The sequence below is a fragment of the Lingula anatina genome, chromosome 1 (assembly GCF_051362555.1).
Source record: "Lingula anatina isolate TDL-2025a chromosome 1, LinAna3.0, whole genome shotgun sequence".
Lineage (NCBI taxonomy): Eukaryota > Metazoa > Brachiopoda > Lingulata > Lingulida > Lingulidae > Lingula > Lingula anatina.
This window is the reverse complement of record NC_141767.1, coordinates 65,382,563-65,404,007: the sequence shown is the minus strand read 5'-3', so window position 1 is coordinate 65,404,007 and position 21,445 is coordinate 65,382,563. Positions and strand designations below refer to the sequence as shown.

Genomic DNA, 21,445 nt, shown 5'->3' with positions numbered 1-21,445 from the left:
GTTCCAATCTCAGTGAAGTGTGTCGACTAAAATTAGGGTTTATTTTGGCTTCTTTGTTACCAATGAATTACTAGTGCGCAGGCCCCATTGTCTTTATAGGCAAATTCCATATCAATATTTAATTAAGTTTCGTGATTACATATAAATGCATTTTAATCGTATTTATTGTACAAAATGTTACAGTGGCGACTGTATGAGATTTAATCAGAAGTTGGTCCCTCGTTCATTTATGAAAAAGTTCCAATGAGGTAAAAAATGATCACATAATCTTGTAAAGTGGCCATATCCGATCATATCAGACAATGGCAAGAAAGCTTTAAAACTGTTCAGTGTGTACGAAGGTATTGTGTTAGGAGCGATGGTTGAGTCAACAGTTGATGTTCCGTACTCGCCGATATGTTGAATTCTGTGCTCTTATTTTGTTCACTGAGAAACCCGGCTGAAAAACTCAAATTTTCAATGATTTTTATTCCCAAGCAGGCCTTATCATTAATGCGTCGTCATATAGATTACTGTTTATCATAGTCTAGGTTTCTCAAAACAGCGGACCATCGCCCGGAGGACTGATGAGAGCTAGTGGGAATGTTTTTTCTCAAGGTTGCCCTGAGTTTCAATTTTATACTTGAATTATCTTACAGCAAAAGAAAGTAACCAATTGGCTGAAGGGAGTACAATATATAGATTGGATCAATATTGTTAACTTCATTAATTAAAAGTTGAAAATATAGGCCTCTTAAATTTAAATTATCTTCAGAAAGAATATGAAAATTAATATAAAATTACTGGCAGAAAATTCATAAACTTTAAAATGTTAGTAGTCAGTATACGCAGTCCGTCCATGACAGACCTGTGTTTTTGCAACTGCAGCACGTGCCGCCAAAAGCACTGTCATTGACAACACAGCTGAGGTTCACCACACCGGGCAGCGCTTGAGCTACTGGTGCTCTTGAGACAGTCAGGGTGATGGTTGATCCTTTTATCAAAAATTCACTTCTGTATGATTTTGAGAGGAAAATGCTCGTGGTCCGTTTATTTTACTTCTCTTCCCATAGGGGGTGTATTTCTGTTAAAGAAAAAAAAAACTTTACCTGAAAGAGCATTGCAGTGCCCGACTATTGGTCCTACGGTAGTGGCAACTACACTAAAATGGTGTACAAAATTTGTACTAGTTTTGGCGAGCTATATCTGTCATGTATTACGACTGCCGATCTGTACTTCTGTGACCAATCACACATCAGTTGGCCCGCGGAATTAGACTAAATATCCAATGAGTTTTATCTAATTTGTAGATAGATGGCAACACCAGGGCCGACCTTTTATAGCAACTTTTATCCACTTATAGACCTTCTTTAAATTCATAACCTATGCAGTGGGGCTTATTTCATTGCTTCCTCAATCAATCCGGAGAAAAAATATTAGCAGCAGTCTCTGAAACAGCCTTATATTACTCGAATACAGTGACAGGGCTAACAAGAAACAAAACACGATGTAACCCTTCAATACAGTCGAAAGGATTCAGTCGCAGTTCATTAGTTTCACATTTGATTAAAAAGCCACCATTATAGCGGAATATAAAGCACTTACCAGGACATTATGCACAAAATGAAAGTACAAATTCCACAGCCTAAAACAATCTAAGTAAACGAGTTCAATTTCAAATTCAACGCCAAAATGAAACACTGAATCGAAAACAAAACGACGGTAATATCGCATTTTTGGCGAATAATGCATCCCTGCTATATTGAAAATTATTCAATATGTACTATTTCGGACGCTATTCAGATAACAAAAATGTGCCACTTTTCCTCATTTTGTATTCCGGTTAAATATCAAGCTACATGTACATAACAATGTAAAAGAATTTGGCAAAATGTGGCAATAAACATAGCCACAGCAAACAGGAAGACGATAGACATAAATATACGGTTTTACATTTGGCTTCGATGCACACTTTCAGTAACTGTTTGCATATTGAAAAGATCCCAATTTGAATTCATCATCGTCTGATGGAAGTCAGTTGTGTCTCCCTGGCTGGTTTTTTTTAAATATCTCACGATGCTATAGAGAGAAGGCAGCGATGATAATAAATCAAGCTGATGACCGTATAATATAATACGCATAAATCCAGTAATGATTTTAAACACACTACGGTATCGCCCCTGGTCCATAGCCTTGCCCAAATATCAAAGTTAAAAAACAGTGTGGGTCAATATTTTTTTAAATGGAATCCTTTCATATTCGTAAGTTTTCTTGTCTCCATCCTATGCCTTTGATACCGTAAGTGTAGTTGACACGTTTGGCAGGAGGGCACACGACCCAAGACCCACTAGATAATATCGTATGGATTTCGTCGAGCTTTGAGCTGGAAGCTTTGAGCTGTGTCTGATTATAAAAATGATCTAGAAAATACCGTTTGAGACTAGGCGCAGACGATCAATAAGTACAAAGTGACATCACTATCTATTTTCCCTCGGAGGGTAAAATAACCAGACCTGGCGCATAAATATGGATCTCATGAATCTCATTAAGTGTACATTTATTGTTGAATTCAGTTGTTTTTATCTTGGCAACCAAGTACGCATTATAACTCCCCACAAACTAGTCTTCTTAAATGTGCACTCCCAATATCATAATCCGACTTGCATATTGTAGACAGCATTAACAAAGTAAATAGCTGGCATCCAGGAAGTGACAACTTCTTTTATGATCTCACTGCAACATCTGCCGCAGAATAACACTTCCCTTTCGTCTTGTCATTTATCATTTGCCACCGGTGCACAAATGTCATGATTCACTTCATAGCCTGTTGTCTGCTAAGAAGATCGCCCTCCCATGAGTACTACGTTCACATGGCTTTTGATGCAACGGCACTGATTGCAGACGCGATCTGAAACAGAAAAGAAATATCAAACTATCCTTGCAGGATTATTCTGGTAAATGTACTTGTTGTAAGTACACTTTACGCAGGCTGCTTTCATGAAAGAATTGGGCTAGTTATATTACACCTGTGGGGGTACTGTCTCCCTTCTGGAGATGGTAACAATAAATATATATCTAGTAAGTTAGTTATATCTACATGTCATATTAACTTATCCGTTGGTACATGCTTTTTTAAAATAGGATTTGACCAAACAGATACTAACACGTAACATCAAGAATGTTGGTAACAAAAAAATCTGCACAACAGGTATAAGCATTACAGCGACTGTTATTTTCGCCTCATTTTGCCCCACCCCCAACCCCATAAAATTATATATATCTATAATTGTCCAAGTCCCCACAAAGAGAACAGCAGCATAATTAAGGATCATATGAAATGCATATCGAAAATGCGCCAGGCTATCAGGCAATGTGACTGCACGCACATAATACATTTTTATGAGTTACCGGTAATTGACGGTTAGGATAATAAAAAGACTTAGGCAAACGTTCGTGGGAATTTAGGTCCTTGAATTTTTCTACGATTTTTTCTACGTCTGAAAGGCATATACATTCTTTATGTAATGATTAAAAAACACTGAATATTTTCTGAAGCCAATGACATTACCTTAAACAACTAAAGAAAAAGCAGTTTTAAAACGTGCATTTAAAGAGAGGTAGACGAGGCCTGAAGCACCCAAGAAATAGCAGGCCTACCCAACTACCAGACTCGGAACCGAATGATCCTTAATTCACCGGTAGATCAGACCACACTACCCGTTTTCAAGGTGTGTGTCACATCGCATTACACAATATCAGACGCGACACCGCTCTTGCCTAGTACGCGATGTGATAGTGACCATTCTCAGCGGGGTTGAAAAGCATTGCATCACCACTCAAAATTTGTTCAGGGTATGATACTGTCAACATAATGCGATCTGACACACACCTTGAAAACGGGTAGTCTGGTCTGATCTACCGGTGAATTCAGGATCATTCGGTGCCGAGTCTGGTAGTTGGGTAGGCCTGAATAGGAGCCAACTACACTGTGTGTTGTTCTTACCTCAACAGTATGGATCTGTGATGCTACTACAAGCGTGATAAGAAAGACCCAGCCTACGTAATGGGTAAAACGCACAAATTCCTGAAAAGAAAGATGATGTGCAGTAAAGTCTCAATCTGATTTATGTAAAAATGTTTGCCCTGAAAGTAATTCGTTTTAAACTTACACATATTCCTTCTTCGGTATCAAGCTGCTTAAGGACATTCAAATAGGACATGACACAGTACTATGTGGAACAGTCTCCTTGTTTTAATGCAGCCGCAAAAATGTTGTTAGTACAGTATATCATTTTATGCATCCATATTCATGGGAATGACCTCAATTCGGGCAAGACAAGAGTTCCTGAAAGTAATAATTAAATAAGCTTGTTTCGTTGTGAATATGCATCACAAAACACTCAAGGACAAATAAATAATGTTTTTATACCCTAGTACAAGTTGACTTACCCATACTTTATCAAAGACCACAGAAGCAATGATAAATTCCAGGAACGCGCCAGAATTTCCTATTCTCCACATCCACCAGATAATGAGCGTGGGAGCAGAATGAGCCAAGTCGGAACGCAGCGCCTGGAAGCGAAGAAAGATAAACAAAGAATAAAACGAACTGTGCCAACCTTCTGTATGTATTTCTGGACTGTCATCTGTTACTGTGACATAAGACTGGATGGAATGGGGTTCTTTGTACTCATTCATTCATTCAGTTTCTTTCGTGGTGCAAAATGACGATTTCCGCGTTCTTTTGACGCGTGCGAAAATTCATTTCAATTTGACTACGACAATTAGACACAAATCATGATCAATTGTTCACAATTGTCTAAAAAATACATACAGTAATTAATTTCTCGACATATATATATATATATATATATATATATATAGAGAGAGAGAGAGAGAGAGAGAGAGAGAGAGAGAGATCCTTTGAACAAGAAAGAAAAGAAAAGAAAAAAACAACATCCTGTTTGGTGGCTTTTTTTATCAAGATACGATTACTCAGTCAAACACCCCATTTCCATAGATAAGATCGACCTACTTTAGATCGACCTAACACCCTGGGGGTTCACGCTAAATAGCTGTCAGCCGGGCGGGCACGAAAGTTAATTACCCCCTTACAGCTTGTAGTAGACGGGACGGACATTTAAGTCGGATTATCTGAAAGTTATCTAGTGAGCGGGGATAGATCGATCTAAAATCTATGGGAATAGAGCCAAAGAGCTCTAATACCTCAGTCAGGAAGAGGACTGTTATGCAATTGATATATTTTTATGTCATGGAATGAATGCCACCTCGGTAATCAATGCGTCCCAGACGTTACAGGTGTGGGTTAAACTAGAGTTATATCTTTTCATCTATGCGTTTATAATACCAGCGTGGTTAAACTCACAGCTGGTTAGTAGGGTTGTTTTCTATGCATATCTTTAACATTAATAGTCCCATGAACAGATGACAAGGGGCGTTTAAGCATCAGCATTGTGAGTCATTATTCGGTTCATTTCGATGACGCTGATGCTAGGCGATATGGAATATATGTTGCCCAAACGAAGGATGCATAGAAAAGGCAAATAATATGAAAATAGCAAATGTAAAAATTAAACAGGGTGGTAAAAACATTACAAAAAGGGAGGGGGTGAGGGCCAATCTTACCTTGGGAATGTGTATTGGGGGGGGGGGGGGGGGGGGGTAAAGCGTACACTTTTCATGTAGGGATGTGGAAATGACCACGCATTCTGAACATTCTTGATTTGATCAATATACTTGCCTGAGTTTTTTTAGTAGCATCATTTCCTTCCAAAAGGTTGTGATATTTATGAACGTAATTATCCCAGAAGTAAGCACTAAGAAGCAACCGGAGACCAAAAAGCACAAAATAAATCAATAAAGTTTTTCTTGGTATTTTTTGATCTGAGGCCCCATTAGAAGACTTGGTGGCTAGTCCCTGCTCCGCGGCAGACGATTCAATCTGACTATAATTAGATTCTGGTGTATTGCGCCAGAGTCGATAAGTCAGAGCTAGGAACAGTACTCCACCGGCAAGGATATCTGCCGACATGTCCACATTATACCCGAGAGTGCCCCAGTTGGAGGCATATTGCTTATTTTTCGCGTGTGCTCTGTACACTACACCATCCAGTGAATCTAAATAAGTACGAAACTCAAAAACAAGAGCTCCGATTTGACGGCAACTGAGATTATCGTCTGCTATTAGTTTGGCAGCAATAACTGATGTGATCATATGGCAAATACTTATCATGTTGGGTGTAATCCAAGGAAAAATGTCACTGAAGTTTGAGAAAAAATTAAAATATTCCGACAGTGGTCCGTACACGTAGTTCGTCATATGGTCGATCATAATATGCTTTACACTTAATGGCTTGAAGGGATCGTACATGGCTGGCGGTTTGACTTGGCGTCCTGGCACCGGACTCCATGCTTGAATGTGATGCAAGAGAATGATATCCATGATGAAAAAATACAGCGCCAACACCACCGCAGCGAAGTACAAAGTTTTCATGTTCACTAACCCTGCCATTACTGCAATTTCAAGGGCAGCAGAAGTATAGTTCTAGTATTAATGTCCACATTAACAACCGTCTACCCTAATAGTAAACGCTCATGACCCAGTGATGCTGTTGCACTGGAGTGAGGAATACGCATTAATATCTACCATGCCAAAGCGGGGCCTAATAAACCTCTAGCACGTAATACTAGTCGTTTCCCTTCCGCACTCCAGCAAGCATCTAATCATGTCCGGCCCATGTTGGAAACATAATTCAGCTTTGCCTTTGGGTGACCGATGTGGATATCTGCTTGCGTTAATTGCCCTGTAATACTCTCCAGCGTATATTGTCTGCCTGCAGTAGCGGGTTCGGTTGGAATGTACAGGCGTTGGCAGATGGTTACTGACTCAGTGCTTAACTAGGTCATGGACAGCAAACCAGATCCTTAGAAACTACCAATGATATTCGAGCAGCAATGATTCTGGAATATTTTATGATACCAATAGGAAATCTATGCAAAGCGAAGAATGGCAAGCGTTGGACGCGAATACATATTTATATCTAATTCCTTTGTCATGAGAATCGATGCCAAGAAACCGCTAGGAATGGCTTGGGGGAATACCAAGCATTAGGCATTGTTACCCATTATTGTTCCCGATTTCTTGTGATTTTGCTCGATTAGAATTTTTATTTCCCATAAACTGTCGGAATGCGTTTGTTGTTCGCAATGTCGGAATGCGTTTCTTTGTTTTGGAATGCATGTACTGAAGCCCCATCGCCATTCATTCTTCATCTACACTAATAATAATAATTTTATCGAGCACATAAATGTTTTTACATTTAAAGGCTCTCTAACTACTATTTACATATATAGGATAATAGATGATAGTGTACCTCAACTGCTTTTCTTTTCGCGTTCGAGAGACATATGATCAAGTTGTCAGTTATTATTGGACAGGCTACTTAGGTTCTAAAGCTAAACTTAAACAAACAAGAAATACTTAAGTCTATGGTATATACCCCATTTTACTTTATTAAAAAAGATTCGTATATTTCTTACAGAGCCCCCGTGTTTAAACAATATCAGTGCAAAAATGATACGTAACTTGTATTTTACTAGCACAATGTGATTCCAACAAGCCGTATTCGATCCATCTTAATATACATGCAAAATAAACATAAAAAAGAATACAAGATGGAACGTTTGAACCCTATGTGACATTGAGGGGGAGCGAATTATCAACAGGACATATTCCGGTAAAACAGATTTTGATCACATTTTCTATACTTCTCCCCGAAAGAGAATGTACATGTAAACAAGTTTTTTGTTGTCTTCAATCCATTTTCCGTTTGGTATTGCCAGCATTTTAATATAAAGTCCAAAGGCACGTGATCACAAGCAGATTAATTTATGTACTGAGGTGTAGTTGGTGGTACAAACTCTTAAAATGCAGTTGATCAAGGAGCCATTGTTTTAGGTCACACGCTAAGTTATTTTTAGCAAAACCAAATGTGTGTGCATTTTCGGCAGATAGTTAATTTTTACAGCTATCTATGTATTGTGTTATATGGTAAATTTCTCTAATATTCTGTATATGCTGTATATTCTGAGTTTCGGATCTATCTTTGTGTCTTCATAAACAGAAAAAGCTGCATGTATATTACTGATATAAAGATCATGACAATACAGGGAGGTGTTTGTTGAAAAGGGAAGCTGTTGCACCTAATAAATTTCAAAGTGACATGTTCCCCTTTTTCTACTTTTTTAACGAAAGAGAAAGGATTCTTGACGTCTACTTCAAGGCCCAATGTACCGAATAAAGTGACTAGAGCTTTATTGATAGAATTTGAAGAGTACAATGATGTTATTTGCCGTGGTCACTCAAAGCTTAGAAAAATAAAAGAAAAAATAAATATTCAATACAAATCAAACTTATGCATTTCTATAACCCTAAACTTATGCATTTGTATGATATAATCGTATTTTAATACGGGAAATATGCGGGAAATAAACGCTCTCGACAATCTTACAAAACGTACCGAACAATATACAAAACGTACCGAACGGGTAGATAAGCTCATAAACAGTTCGTGGTTTGTAGCACGCTGCTCGTGACCTCTTATTTTACCATGAAATTGTGGTTGGAGTCGTTACTCGTGCCCTCAAATCTGACGCTCGAGTTGGCCAACGGCTCATCTGTTTATAAGGCCTGGATTTGTAGGATTGTCCTGTGCAACTTTTCAGCTGTACCCATCACCGCGGTTTTTTCTTCTTCTCGGTGCTATGATTGTGGAACGAGTAACGCAAAGTCCAATAATATTGTTGTTTTCACCTCCGCCAAGGAGGTTATGTTTTCAACTCTGTTTGTTTGTTTGTTTGTCTGTCTGTCAGCAACATAATCTAACTATGAAATTATTTTATTCTAGCGATGAATTCTATACAGTATATAACGATGATAGTAACAGCTGCTGGATGATAAGTGATACATGTTGTAACCTCTGATGCTCAGAATTGTAAGTGTGTTGCGGTACCAAATCGCTCTCCTTTTTATTCTATTCGGCCACCACGCCCAAACAGTGGCCGAATTACCCGATGATACCCAAAAATAGTCCGAGTATCATCCAGTTTTAATTTTCCCCAAACAAGAATAAGATAAAACTAGAGGATCAGAGAGGCGATACCGCCTCCGAATATTGTACCACCAGCTGGAGCAAGCGCATTCGTATAGACCCCCACATACACAAAATAAGGGACACAGCCACCAGTCTTATGCTTGACAAGCTATAAAAATGCAATCAACAAGAATTTTCAAAATACGCAAAAAATATATATAACTTAAAATGGTACAATCAAAGTTAAGTTCATCGTAAGGTAGGTCAAAGGTCAATTTCAAGGTCGCAGTAAATTGCCAGTATATGACTTTCTATTCAACTTCAATAGTAACTATGGACCTATCTCTGTCAGGTTTGGAGTTAAAAGAGAAAGAAATTAGCAGAGTTCAGTTCATAGTTATAAGTAGGTCAAAGGTCAATTTGAAGGTCACATATAGATTGCCAGTATATGACTTCCTATTCAAGTCCAATAGTAACTACGGACCTATCTCAGCCAGTTTTGGAGATAAAAGGAAACCAAAATTTGCAAAAGTCAGTTCATGGTGAAAAGTAGGTCAAAGGTCAATTTCAAGGTCACAGTAAGATTGCCAGTATATGACTTCCTATTCAAGTCCAATAGAAACTACGGACCTATCTCTGCCAGTTTTGGAGATAAAAGGGAAGCAAAATTTGCAATGTTCAGTTCATGGTGAAAAGTAGGTCAAAGGTCAATTTTAAGGTCACATTTATATTGCCAGTATATGACTTCCTATTCAAGTTCAATAGTAACTATGGACCTATGTCTGCCAGTTTTGGAGATAAAAGGAAAGCAAAATTTGCAAAGTTCAGTTCATGGTGAAAAGTAGGTCAAAGGTCAATTTTAAGGTCACATTTATATTGCCAGTATATGACTTCCTATTCAAGTTCAATAGTAACTATGGACCTATCTCTGCCAGTTTTGGAGATATAAGGGACTAAATGTTATAATTTTGGAGTTACCATAATGTGCCTTAAATTTCGTACAGAAAAAATTAATTAAAATAAAGAAAATGTCATTTTGGTCAAAATTCTTGAAATAGGAGGTGCTCTGAAGTTTCAGAAGTTCAAGTTTGATGAAATAATGTCATTTTTGAACACAAGTTGTCTGCTTTGCCAAGCCTTATGTTTTATTTTTCCAGAGTTCAAAATTTATTATCCATTACCGTACTGCACATTTTGCTTTTACCACCAATATGTACTTTTTGATACAGCGTAACTCGAAAACCGTATGGAATACAAAAAAACCGAGACCACCTCCAGTATTGGGCTTTACATGCAAAGTTCAGATCATGGTGAAAAGTAGGTCAAAGGTCAATTTTAAGGTCACATTTATATTGCCAGTATATGACTTCCTATTCAAGTTCAATAGTAACTATGGACCTATCTCTGCCAGTTTTGGAGATAAAAGGGAAGCAAAATTTGCAAAGTTCAGTTCATGGTGAAAAGTAGGTCAAAGGTCAATTTTAAGGTCACATTTAGATTGCCAGTATATGACTTCCTATTCAAGTTCAATAGTAACTATGGACCTATCTCTGCCAGTTTTGGAGATAAAACGGAAGCAAAATTTGCAAAGTTCACTTCATGGTGAAAAGTAGGTCAAAGGTCAATTTTAAGGTCACATTTAGATTGCCAGTATATGACTTCCTATTCAAGTTCAATAGTAACTACGGACCTATCTCAGCCAGTTTTGGAGATAAAAGGAAAGCAAAATTTGCAAAGTTCAGTTCATGGTGAAAAGTAGGTCAAAGGTCAATTTTAAGGTCACATTTAGATTGCCAGTATATGACTTCCTATTCAAGTTCAATAGTAACTATAGACCTATCTCTGCCAGTTTTGGAGATAAAAGGGAAGAAAAATTTGCAAAGTTCAGTTCATGGTGAAAAGTAGGTCAAAGGTCAATTTTAAGGTCACATATAGATTGCCAGTATATGACTTCCTATTCAAGTTCAATAGTAACTATGGACCTATCTCTGCCAGTTTTGGAGATAAAAGGGAAGAAAAATTTGCAAAGTTCAGTTCATGGTGAAAAGTAGGTCAAAGGTCAATTTTAAGGTCACATATAGATTGCCAGTATATGACTTCCTATTCAAGTTCAATAGTAACTATAGACCTATCTCTGCCAGTTTTGGAGATAAAAGGGAAGAAAAATTTGCAAAGTTCAGTTCATGGTGAAAAGTAGGTCAAAGGTCAATTTTAAGGTCACATATAGATTGCCAGTATATGACTTCCTATTCAACTTCAATAGTAACTATAGACCTATCTCTGCCAGTTTTGGAGATATAAGGGACTAAATGTTATAATTTTGGAGTTACCATAATGTGCCTTAAATTTCGTACAGAAAAAATTAATTAAAATAAAGAAAATGTCATTTTGATCAAAATTCTTGAAATAGGAGGTGCTCTGAAGTTTCAGAAGTTCAAATTTGATGAAATAATGTCATTTTTGAACACAAGTTGTCTGCTTTGCCAAGCCTAACGTTTTATTTTTCCAGAGTTCAAAATTTATTATCCATTACCGTACTGCACATTTTGCTTTTACCACCAATATGTACTTTTTGATACAGCGTAACTCGAAAACCGTATGGAATACAAAAAAACCGAGACCACCTTCAGTGTTGGGCTTTACATGCTCTACAAAATGCAAAAAAGAATGGGTCTCTAGCATTAACGGTTCCCGAATTAGAGACAGTTTTCAGTTTCGGTATCTTATGGCCGCTACTCCCGTGAAAATGCACCGATTGACCCCAAATTCATGGAGATGAAAGATGACCTGAAGGGTAACACTTTCCAATAATATTATTGGTTAAGTCTGTGTGGTGTCTGAATAACAGGGCAAAAAATTTTTTTTTCGTAAAAAATTTCATTTTTTTGAAAATTTTGGCCCATTTGACCTTGAAGTAAAGGTCAAAGGTCAAATCCAAGGGTATATTTGAAATCTACACATATGACTTTTGGAAAGCCGTCTATAGAAATTTTTCCCATAACTCCTTCCGTAGGGTAGATAATTAGCATTTAATTTTGCCATTTTTAGACAAGGGTGCATTGCAATGAGTGCCACACCCAGACCCCAATACCGACAAAGCCCAAATTTTACGTGGAACGAGTTGAGATTATAGGTGACCTAAATCCATGAGATGGGTATGGGGGGCCTTACCGTCTAGGAGGAGAAGCGGTAACGGTAGCCGTCCGGCGGAGCCGGCGGAGCCGGCGGAACGATCCGGACGAGACCGAAACCATGTGTACCGCCAGCGCTAACGCTGGTGGTACAATAAACATGGAACGCTCATCCCGGATCTTCCCAGCCTCCTCCCCTACAAAATTTGACTTGCAACTACACAGCTTGCGTTAGGGGCCCAAATGTGCATGTGACTTTACATTCTGTCAGACTCGTCACCCAAGGCATACAACTCACAACTCCAACTCCAAACTAAATGCACAACCAAATTTCATTCAGATTGAAAACGGGAAACTGTTTGGCTGAGGGAATCAATGTAGGCATTAATTTGTTTTTATAGATCAAAAGAAATATACATTGTACTTCAGGCATGGCTATTTTTTTTTTTCAGATTTTGCTGAGAACTCGGAGGAAAATTTGAAACCCTCTCTTTACTACTTGGAGATTAAAGCATGTCTACATCAAGAATGTAACCAGTATCACAACAACGTGCGAAAAATAAAAATTATTCTTCTCATTTCAAATAAAGTCAACTGAGGGCTATTACCGCTACATCATTCCAAAACCCACGTGACCGTTTAAGCCGACACCAATAGCACAAGATATAATTAATGAAACTATACATATATTTTTCTTCTTCCGTACTATCGTTTAAATAATAATGACGACCTTCCACATATATTATCAGTATGGTGACTTATGTACATTCATGTAAAAGCCACCGAATATTGACAAAATGATACACTAACCTACATACATGTACATGTAAGCACACGTATTCGCTTTTAGATAGTCGGAACAAATTAGGTTTAAAAAGTGACTCTCAAGACAGAGAGGTATTATTTGGTTTAATGTTCCATTTTTAAAACACTTAAAATTTAGTACATTTGATTTGTTGTACACAAATACATCGAACCACACTGTACGAGTAGATCACGTTCACACTGTCAGTGACGAAGGAAATTTTTAAAGAATTAAAAAGTGTTTGACTTTGCGGCAGTGTTTTAAACATGGAAAAATAAAATTGTTTGAAATTAGGGCAGTGTGGATTCGACATTAGTTTTGATGGAAAACTTTCGATGGGAAGCAGTGTTTTTATTCACAAACACCCTGAAATATCCTGTCATCTCTCACAAAGGAAACGCGGGTCCATAATTGCTTTTGGTGTGAATCTCACCAATCGCAACGAGACGCTCAACCGCTATCACGATTGTCAAGGAAGTGGAAGACATGTTCTTGCGATTATGCATCGTCAGTGATAGGTTATGGTCTCATTTATTTCACTACTGAAATCTTGAATGCGTTTTTTATAAGTAACAAAAACGTATAATAACTATGTACAAAAGTTTCAAAAACGATTCTATAAAAAGTTACAATACAGTTACGTAACCCCAGCTAACACAGAATAATACCGTTATCTTTTGGATCTTTTAAAACATTTTTACAACGTTCTGGAACAACATTATAGGGGAGACCAGGGCTAGTTGGACCCCGGGGTAAGTTGACCCCCGTCAATTTATGAAAAAGTAACTACGAGGTAAAAAAAACGGGCCACATACTCTTGTAAAGTGACCGTAGCCTACAATGCTAAGGAACTGTCGGACGTTAAAAAGTTTTACTTAAGCGGTGAGTCGAAATAAACGATTTTTGCACCTAAAAGTAAATTTGTTTAAGAGGTTTAAAAATCTATTTTCATAGGCTTTTGATCAAATATAATAAATGTATAGGGCATCAAACTGAAGCTCATTGTTTCAAATTTCACAGAGATGTATCATCGTTGCTCATTCTAGCACCATAAATGGCTGCCATCTTTTAAAATAAAAAGTGTGCACCCGGGGCTAGTTGCCCCCCTTGACTCGAGGCAAGTTGGACCTTTGTGCGCAACAGAGCTAGAGGCCATTGTTGAAACAAACTCAATGGTTTAAAACGGAATTTGTTACTTTCTTTTAAAACGAATATTTATTATTCGTTTTCATTCATTACAAACCTGCTTTATACCATTATTAATTTATTCTTTATTAAAACAAAACAAATTTTATTAATAGATATTTTGGTTCTTGCAACACATAGCCCCCCCGCCTACAACGTGACGTCCGGAAACCTCAATAAATCTGCCTCATTTGAACTATTTATTAATCAAAGACTCTCAAAAATCAATTTAATAAATTAAAAATGTATAAAAATGTAATTCAATGCGTTTACATGGGATATTTACTTCATTTTTGTATAGGGGGCCAACTTGCCCGGTGGAGGGGCAAGTTGGGCCCCCCTGACATCAACTGCGTTTTTTGTCAAATTGTGAGCCATCTGGCATTATATCTGAAAAATAATGACGTTGCATACGTAGCTTAGTTCATGGGGCTTACTTTGAAACCGGTTTTGTTACTCTAACTCATTCCTAGTTGGCTCTATATTGTACAAGACCAAAGGTGTTTAACTGGGCCAACAAGCCCCGGTCTCCCCTAAGTGAAGTCGCTCTCTATCATGAATTAGGAATGCTTATCCCATGAAGCGGTAAAATACTATGAAGTATCTTAACATATGTTTTTATAATTAACAAATGCGTTACGGTTTCGTTATAGTAACGATGTAAAAAAGTTTCAAAAACGGTTCTAAAAAAAAGTAACAATACTGTTACGTCGTTACGTAGGCCTAGGCCTACATGTAGATCTAACCCCAGCTTACACAGAACGTTTTGATATTAAACATCAGATAATGTTGTGCTTGTTATTATAACCATGGAAATATATATTTCCATGTTATAACGTTACCATAATTCTTTTAGCCCGATACATTTATGTCTATGGTAAGCAAAGGTTTCCGTTTTGGTGGTTTCTTTGTGTCAACAAAAATTGTCGTTAACAATGTTTTTGTTGTGGAATTTTGAATGTCAGACGAATTGTAACAGTCGGTTGCTATCCTTTTAAATTAGTTTATTTTAAATACTTTTGTCGCATTGGGCCTATGGAACCGGTAGTCTAGTGACATATATTTTACTGGTGATCGGTTTTTATGTGCCTCATATTCATTAAAACAGCTCATAGTGACAGCCGAGCTTGATGCCAAATAGTTTTAATTAAATTCATTTTAGTTAAAACTCATGGTAGCATTCAAGAGGCTGAGGAGAATACCTACATCCCTGGTTGAATGAGAGGTGCTAAGGACCAGACAGCTGCTGCCTTCGAGGGTTTTATCTGTCGCGTTGGCCTAACTGCACTCACAACTTCGCGGGTTCGTGCGCACTGACCTGATTTCTCGACCCGATTGCAGCGACATTATCGGGGCAACCTGGGATGACCCAGTTCCCTCATTTTGCGTGGAGCGGCATTTAAAAGGTATGACTTATGTCTTGATGCCTCAATACAATGTCTCTGTTAACGTGAGGGAATAAGAGGCTACTTGAGGTTATAAACATTCTTAAAGAGGTCTAGCTATCGCTGTGCACAGTCGATATAGAAAAGTGACTTGATTGTGTGTTTGTATGGATTTCTGTCGCAGTGCTTAACACGCACTGCCAGCATGCATGACATGCATTGCCACACAGATATGCCATAGGAGAATGTGCTTTTGTGTCTGTTGTGTCATTTATTATGTATGAAGAGATAATATAGATTCTAGTATCATAGTAAAAAAGTTTATATCGCGTTTAGATTTGTAGACCGGAATTTCAAACTATAATGATACTTCTATACAACTAACATTAATTCTAAACATTATTTGCAGTGACAGTAATTCCTTTTGAACAGCTCATGAAAATAACAACAACAAAAAACATTCTGAATGCGCAGTGGGGCCTTGTGAAAACTTGGTAATGAATGGGTGCTTAGAATGTGACCCCATGGCTTTGATTGCTTGAAGAGAAAGAGTGCAGTGTATATTTACATGATTATTTGCAAGTCGCCCAAAAGCCAGTGCGGGCAAGATGGCATGATAAAAAGAAACACTGTATCAACAAAAGATTGAAATGTAAAATAAGTAGATTGGACTGGACTCTTTATCAGACAGCAAGATGTGCAGTCAAATGTTGCTCTGATGCAAAGCAGTGGAGACATTCAAGTGTTTTTTTTTCTTTTTTTTAGTGTCTTAATTCATAATTGTTGAATAGATTTGGTAGGGTACTTGTATATGCATAAAGGATCCTTTGTGTCATAAAAATGAATCGTCATTGGTTGTGCCATGAAATATAATAATTCAAACTCATTGTTTCCCATAGGGTTGTGTGTTATTTCTGAAAACCTGGTCCCTATTTGCTGACCAGTTCAAGTCAAGTGGCTGCTCATGACATCACGAGCCACCCCCGTGTAATTAAAATGATAGTTATGCACTTAATATTATATGGTTATTTCATTAATTTTGTAACTGAAATAGTCATATTCTTTTATAACGTACCAGAACTTACTTATTGAAAAATTGTCTTGATTAAAACTCAGGTATGAATGTAAAACAGCTTTTGCTTCCTTTGTTTTGTTAAGTCATTTAGCTACTGAAGGTATGGGGAAGTCATGGTGCACTGTTACCTTTTTGAAGTTGTGATATCTTATCACTGTCTGGGGTTAGGAGATTGGGTGTCATATATAGTTGATCACATGTTGTTACCTGCTTCTAGCGCTGCAAAAGGTGAAAAATGGGGGCATGTCAATTTAGCTTGTTTGAAAATGAATAGCTACAGGTGAGATAGTGAGGAGAAAGTAGGGAGGAGGGGTTTATTTGATTCCTTTATCGAGATCTTATTGAAAATATTTGTCTGGCTTTCTTCCAGATCTTGTTCGATTTGAAGACACAGAATATGATATCTGTCTCAAAAATGAAAAAAGTGAGTATTGAAATTGCTTATTATTATGCTTATTTGGGCATGTTTTATGATATTAGATAAAATTAAAAGTAAATGAAATTCCAGGGTCATAACATGAAGAGATAAGAATGAATGTTATAAGAATAAAAAAAGGAAAAAAAAGTTTGTAAAATATGTTTGGATATATTATTCTGAATGAATAAATGGATTGACAGATGGATGGATGAATGAAAGAATTCATGAATGAATGTGGAAGTGTTTTTTCACATAATTAGGCATTATGTGAAATAGTTTAGAAAATGTGGCCAAATTTATTTTCACAGAAAGCATATTGAGAGTGATTTGCCCCTACTTTTCGTTTTGACAACATATAAGTTTGATGCTTTGTGTTAGAGCTATCAACATGTGGTAATGATACTTATGGATATCTGAGTATATTTGAAATGAAAAAGTTAACCATGAAATGTGGTTTGACTGACACCTAAGGGTACAATATAGATGGAAGCATAACGCATTCATAATTTTTGTGAAGTTGGTATGTGGAAATAATTATTAATGGCATAGCAATTTTATATCTTTATAATAGCATCTCTTCAGACCTTTTCTAGGAAATACGCAATCACCAATCTGTTCATTTATATATACATTTATTGTATGCATACCAGGTGTCAATATTGCTCTTAACTACTACTAGTGTACAATGTAGTAGGAGGTCTGTCAGGAAAATATGTTTAGAAATGAGCATGCTGTTCCATTTTTGTGAATGTAAAATATTGGGAGTGGTATGAACTCCAAATGTCCATGAATACTTAATGGTTCACTTATGACTTCATATTCTTTGCCAATATTCCATGATTTGAACATTTAGACAGGAACTTTTTTCCTAACAGTGTGATGAGTTGGCCAGCCAATGAGAGTAGTCAAATTGATGCCTACTCTCTTGTGACCTTGACCGTTATTATCATAAGCGGATCCAGAGATATTTTCTGACAGGCTTCCAAGTTATCTTCATTGTTCCATCCACCATTTTGAACCGTCTTCCGACAGAAAAATTAGAAACCCGTCGATGTAAACTTTAAAATCTGACGGTCTTCCTGAAGACCCAGAAGACGGCCTAAATTTGCCCATGATTATCATAGGAAAGCTAAGAGAATGTGAGTGGGTACTGCTCAGCAACCAATTGAGCCAATCCCTCCAAAAAAAAAAAAAAAAGCCAGGATCAAATTAGACTCATTATACCAGCAATATTGGCCTTATGGTTTTTACTGACAACTTATGAAAAATTGGCACATTTAGTGAGGTCTTATAATGACCTTTAATATTTATTATTAAAAAAATTTTTTTAACAAAATCTATTAACAAATATTGCACTCGCAGTTATGGAAATGGTTTAAAATGATTTAAAGGGACACCTTAAAGACTAATAAAATCAAACATGATTTAGTAGGATTTGAAGAAGGGGTCAGAGATAATGGCAGACTAGAAAGTTGATGCAGCAAAGAATGAAAGCTGAAAGAATTTATTCAGAGATATTTCCCTGGTAATATTTTTAAAGTTCTGTCTTCATTGCTGTTTATAGTAAAACAGCACATGCTTTGTGTCACATTTGTATTGCTAAGTCAGCATTTCCAGAGCATAGAACTTTCAACCTTTTCACTTAAAAGTTCACTACATGTGTATTCTTGTTCTTTTTCCAGTTTTGTATTTTGTCATGCTGTACCCCTGTCTTGGATGATTTCCATTGGTAGTTAAGAATATATTGTGTTAGGGGAGATTGCCATGACTGAAAACCTCATCACAGTTATGTACTTCATACATCTGTGTGAATACAGAATTTTATGCCTACTAGACAGAATTTGCTAGGAACATTGAACTTAATCAGCTGACCATAATGGGATATTTCTCATGTCAAATATATATATATTTTTCATGTTCGTACATTCAGGGTACATTGGGATGGTAATGGTATATAAGAAAAGAATATGAAATGTACTAGTACTTTTATATTATGCCTTTGTACTAAAAATGACTACCTACCTGTCAGTATGTTTTTGTTTACAGGTGTAAAAGTAAAGCCAGGTGAGAGGTCAACAGGTACAGATCTGTTATAACTGATGTACACTCAAGAACTTCCAAAACAAGAACTTCCTGGATATATATATATATTATACTTTGTGATGTAACAACTGGCATTATTTAAATTGAAAGGTAAAGAGTACATCACAGCAGCACTCTGAAAACACGTATTGGGTTAAACACTTATTAGGTTTTATAATTCTGTGGGTGTTTTACAAATCTAAATTGCCCTCTGGATATGACTGTAGTATCCTCGGCCTAACAGAAACTGATTTGTAGTTATCTTAGTTATCTGTTTTTATAATTGCCACAATGTTTTGCCATACAGGAGGGAAATAATATTTTTGTTTTCAGCTTAGGGAACTGTTCAGAATGTGTTATTTAAACAAATGCAGGCAGACATGCAGGCACATACTTATATAATGGTAATATAAATGCCATTTTTTTGCAATTTTGTCATTTACATTTTTTTCTTATTTGAATGTTGATGCTATTAGTCAGAACATATATATTGTGAATGTACTTGCAACCCGTGGTAACATGACGTTAACCTGATTAATGGTTGGCGTGTGTGTGTATGGGGGAAGTGTTTGTTAGGGGTCAGTTCTCCAGATGAGCAGGTTGAACGTAGGTTTCTTGCTGTTATTTTAGATGTGTGTTTGTTTGCATTATTAGATTTTGTCATTTATTGAACAGAAAGAAGTCATAGTTTTGCTGATCAGATTGCTAAATCACTTCGTGTTTCCTTGCAATTTGAGTTGATACATAGTTACGCTTATTTGAAAATCATTATGACCTATATCTGATGTTTGTATGCATGATGCTAACAGTATTTGTGCTTGTACATGCAATTCACAAAGTACATGTAGATGTCAGGTACAGGTAGGAGTTGTGAAGGTAGTTTACTGTACATTTTGACATCTTAGGAATCTGTACATTTTATTTATTTATTTATTATTTTTATTTTTATTGATGATAGAGAGATATAATAGAAATGGGTGAATCATTTAAATTTAAAGTTGGGACCAGTGGATTAATTAGCTTGATAATTGGTTGAAATGATGCATCATAATCCACAAGGTTTGAGTATATCTTCAAGAATATTCTCACAATGCTGTGCAATATGTTTCATGCTGCTGGATGAAGTTTTATCCTACAGCTCATTAATGATTGAATAGGAAAAAAAAAACTAGAGTGACATGATACTATAGTATGGGTAGATGCCAGATTAAAGCCAGCATATTTATGTATGATGTAATTATAAAGATTATTTCCTTTAGCTAAAGATAACGAAAAATGTATGATTAATTTTTCCAAATTTTACATTGGTTTGGTAACGAAAGTATTTTTAAAGAATATATAAAAAATATAAAAGGTAAAAGCATGGTCCACAAACGTGTGTGTGTGTTGAAAAACTGATACTTATAGTCAGACTGTTATTTGAGGAGAAATGCCCTTGAGGTATGTCAGATAACATGAACCTTCAGTTCTTGAGGGAGAAGAGCATGTATAGTGTAATATAATGATCTATATAGATATGGGTATCATAGATCATTGATTAACCTGTGATGAGAAGCATATGTCACTTCAAAGCAGCATTTTCTTTCTTTCTTTTTTTATCTTTTTAGATATAGAGATGCTGAATCAATTATGCTCCTCTAGAAAGAGAGTGACAGTTTGTTTCTTCTTGCATTTATGATTATTATGCTAACATATACATGTACCTCAACAAATAATCACAAAAGCATTGTAACATTTTAGCAGGTACAAATGATTATAGATTGGTAGAGCGCATTATTCGTAGGTGTTATTTTTCAAAACTTGAATTCCTGAGTAAAATTGTCACTGGTTTTAAGGTTTTTGGGTTGCCAGAGCAGCAACTGATTGTGTAACCACATAATAAGGTCATATTTTATCAACAAAAATGTCAAATAACATTTTCTTTCAATGGTTTTCTGCTTACTGGAGTTTATAACAATAGGAAAGGTCTCATAAAAATCCTAGAAGATCATGCCTCTTGAAGTGGTCTGCTAATATCCTGGCAATGTTACATAATGTGAATTTTTTTTTTCATTAGCACAACATCACTATGTGGTGAAGTATAAACCATGACTTTCTTGGTACCAGCTTTTAGCATTTTTTTTTACTTTCGAAATTCAAAAATGAAACTGCATAAAAGAAAGCTATATTTAGTTGAAAGTAATGGGAATGTGAATGAAGGAGGTATAGGGTGGCGAAGGATGGGACAGAGAGGACATTGTAACTTAGAACCTTACAGCATACTAGTACTTAA

At 36.5% G+C, this 21,445-nt stretch overlaps 2 protein-coding genes across 9 annotated transcripts in view; one reads left to right on the top strand and one right to left on the bottom strand.

The window, feature by feature from the left end:
- Nucleotides 1-1,797: 1,797 nt before the first annotated feature.
- Nucleotides 1,798-6,903, bottom strand: LOC106181082 (ceramide phosphoethanolamine synthase). Its single transcript, XM_013565350.2, has 4 exons — nt 5,741-6,903; nt 4,429-4,551; nt 3,983-4,063; nt 1,798-2,887 (listed from the first exon to the last, which is right to left on the bottom strand). The coding sequence occupies exons 1-4, from the start codon at nt 6,509-6,511 to the stop codon at nt 2,846-2,848; spliced, it is 1,017 nt and encodes a 338-aa protein (XP_013420804.2). The 5' UTR covers nt 6,512-6,903; the 3' UTR covers nt 1,798-2,845.
- An 8,617-nt stretch (nt 6,904-15,520) lies between these two features.
- LOC106181055 (cytokine receptor) overlaps nt 15,521-21,445 on the top strand; it is a 63,034-nt gene continuing 57,109 nt past the window's right edge. Inside the window, exons 1-2 of one of the 8 annotated variants that reach the window (XM_087001061.1) lie at nt 15,521-15,619; nt 17,044-17,097. The gene's annotated coding sequence lies outside the window, so the exon portion shown is untranslated. Of the gene's footprint in view, nt 15,620-16,055; nt 16,093-17,043; nt 17,098-19,656; nt 19,780-21,445 lie in introns of those variants that run through there. The other 7 variants (XM_087001062.1, XM_087001063.1, XM_087001069.1 and 4 more) reach the window with 7 other exon arrangements.

Excerpts from the sequence above, each read along its gene's own strand:
- LOC106181082 (XM_013565350.2), bottom strand. The coding sequence starts at position 6,511 with ATGGCAGGGTTAGTGAACATGAAAACTTTGTACTTCGCTGCGGTGGTG. Across the intron at positions 4,552-5,740 it reads ATGCTACTAAAAAAACTCAG|GCGCTGCGTTCCGACTTGGC; the intron begins GCAAGTATATTG and ends CTTCGCTTCCAG. Across the intron at positions 2,888-3,982 it reads CACAGATCCATACTGTTGAG|ATCGCGTCTGCAATCAGTGC; the intron begins GTAAGAACAACA and ends TTTCTGTTTCAG.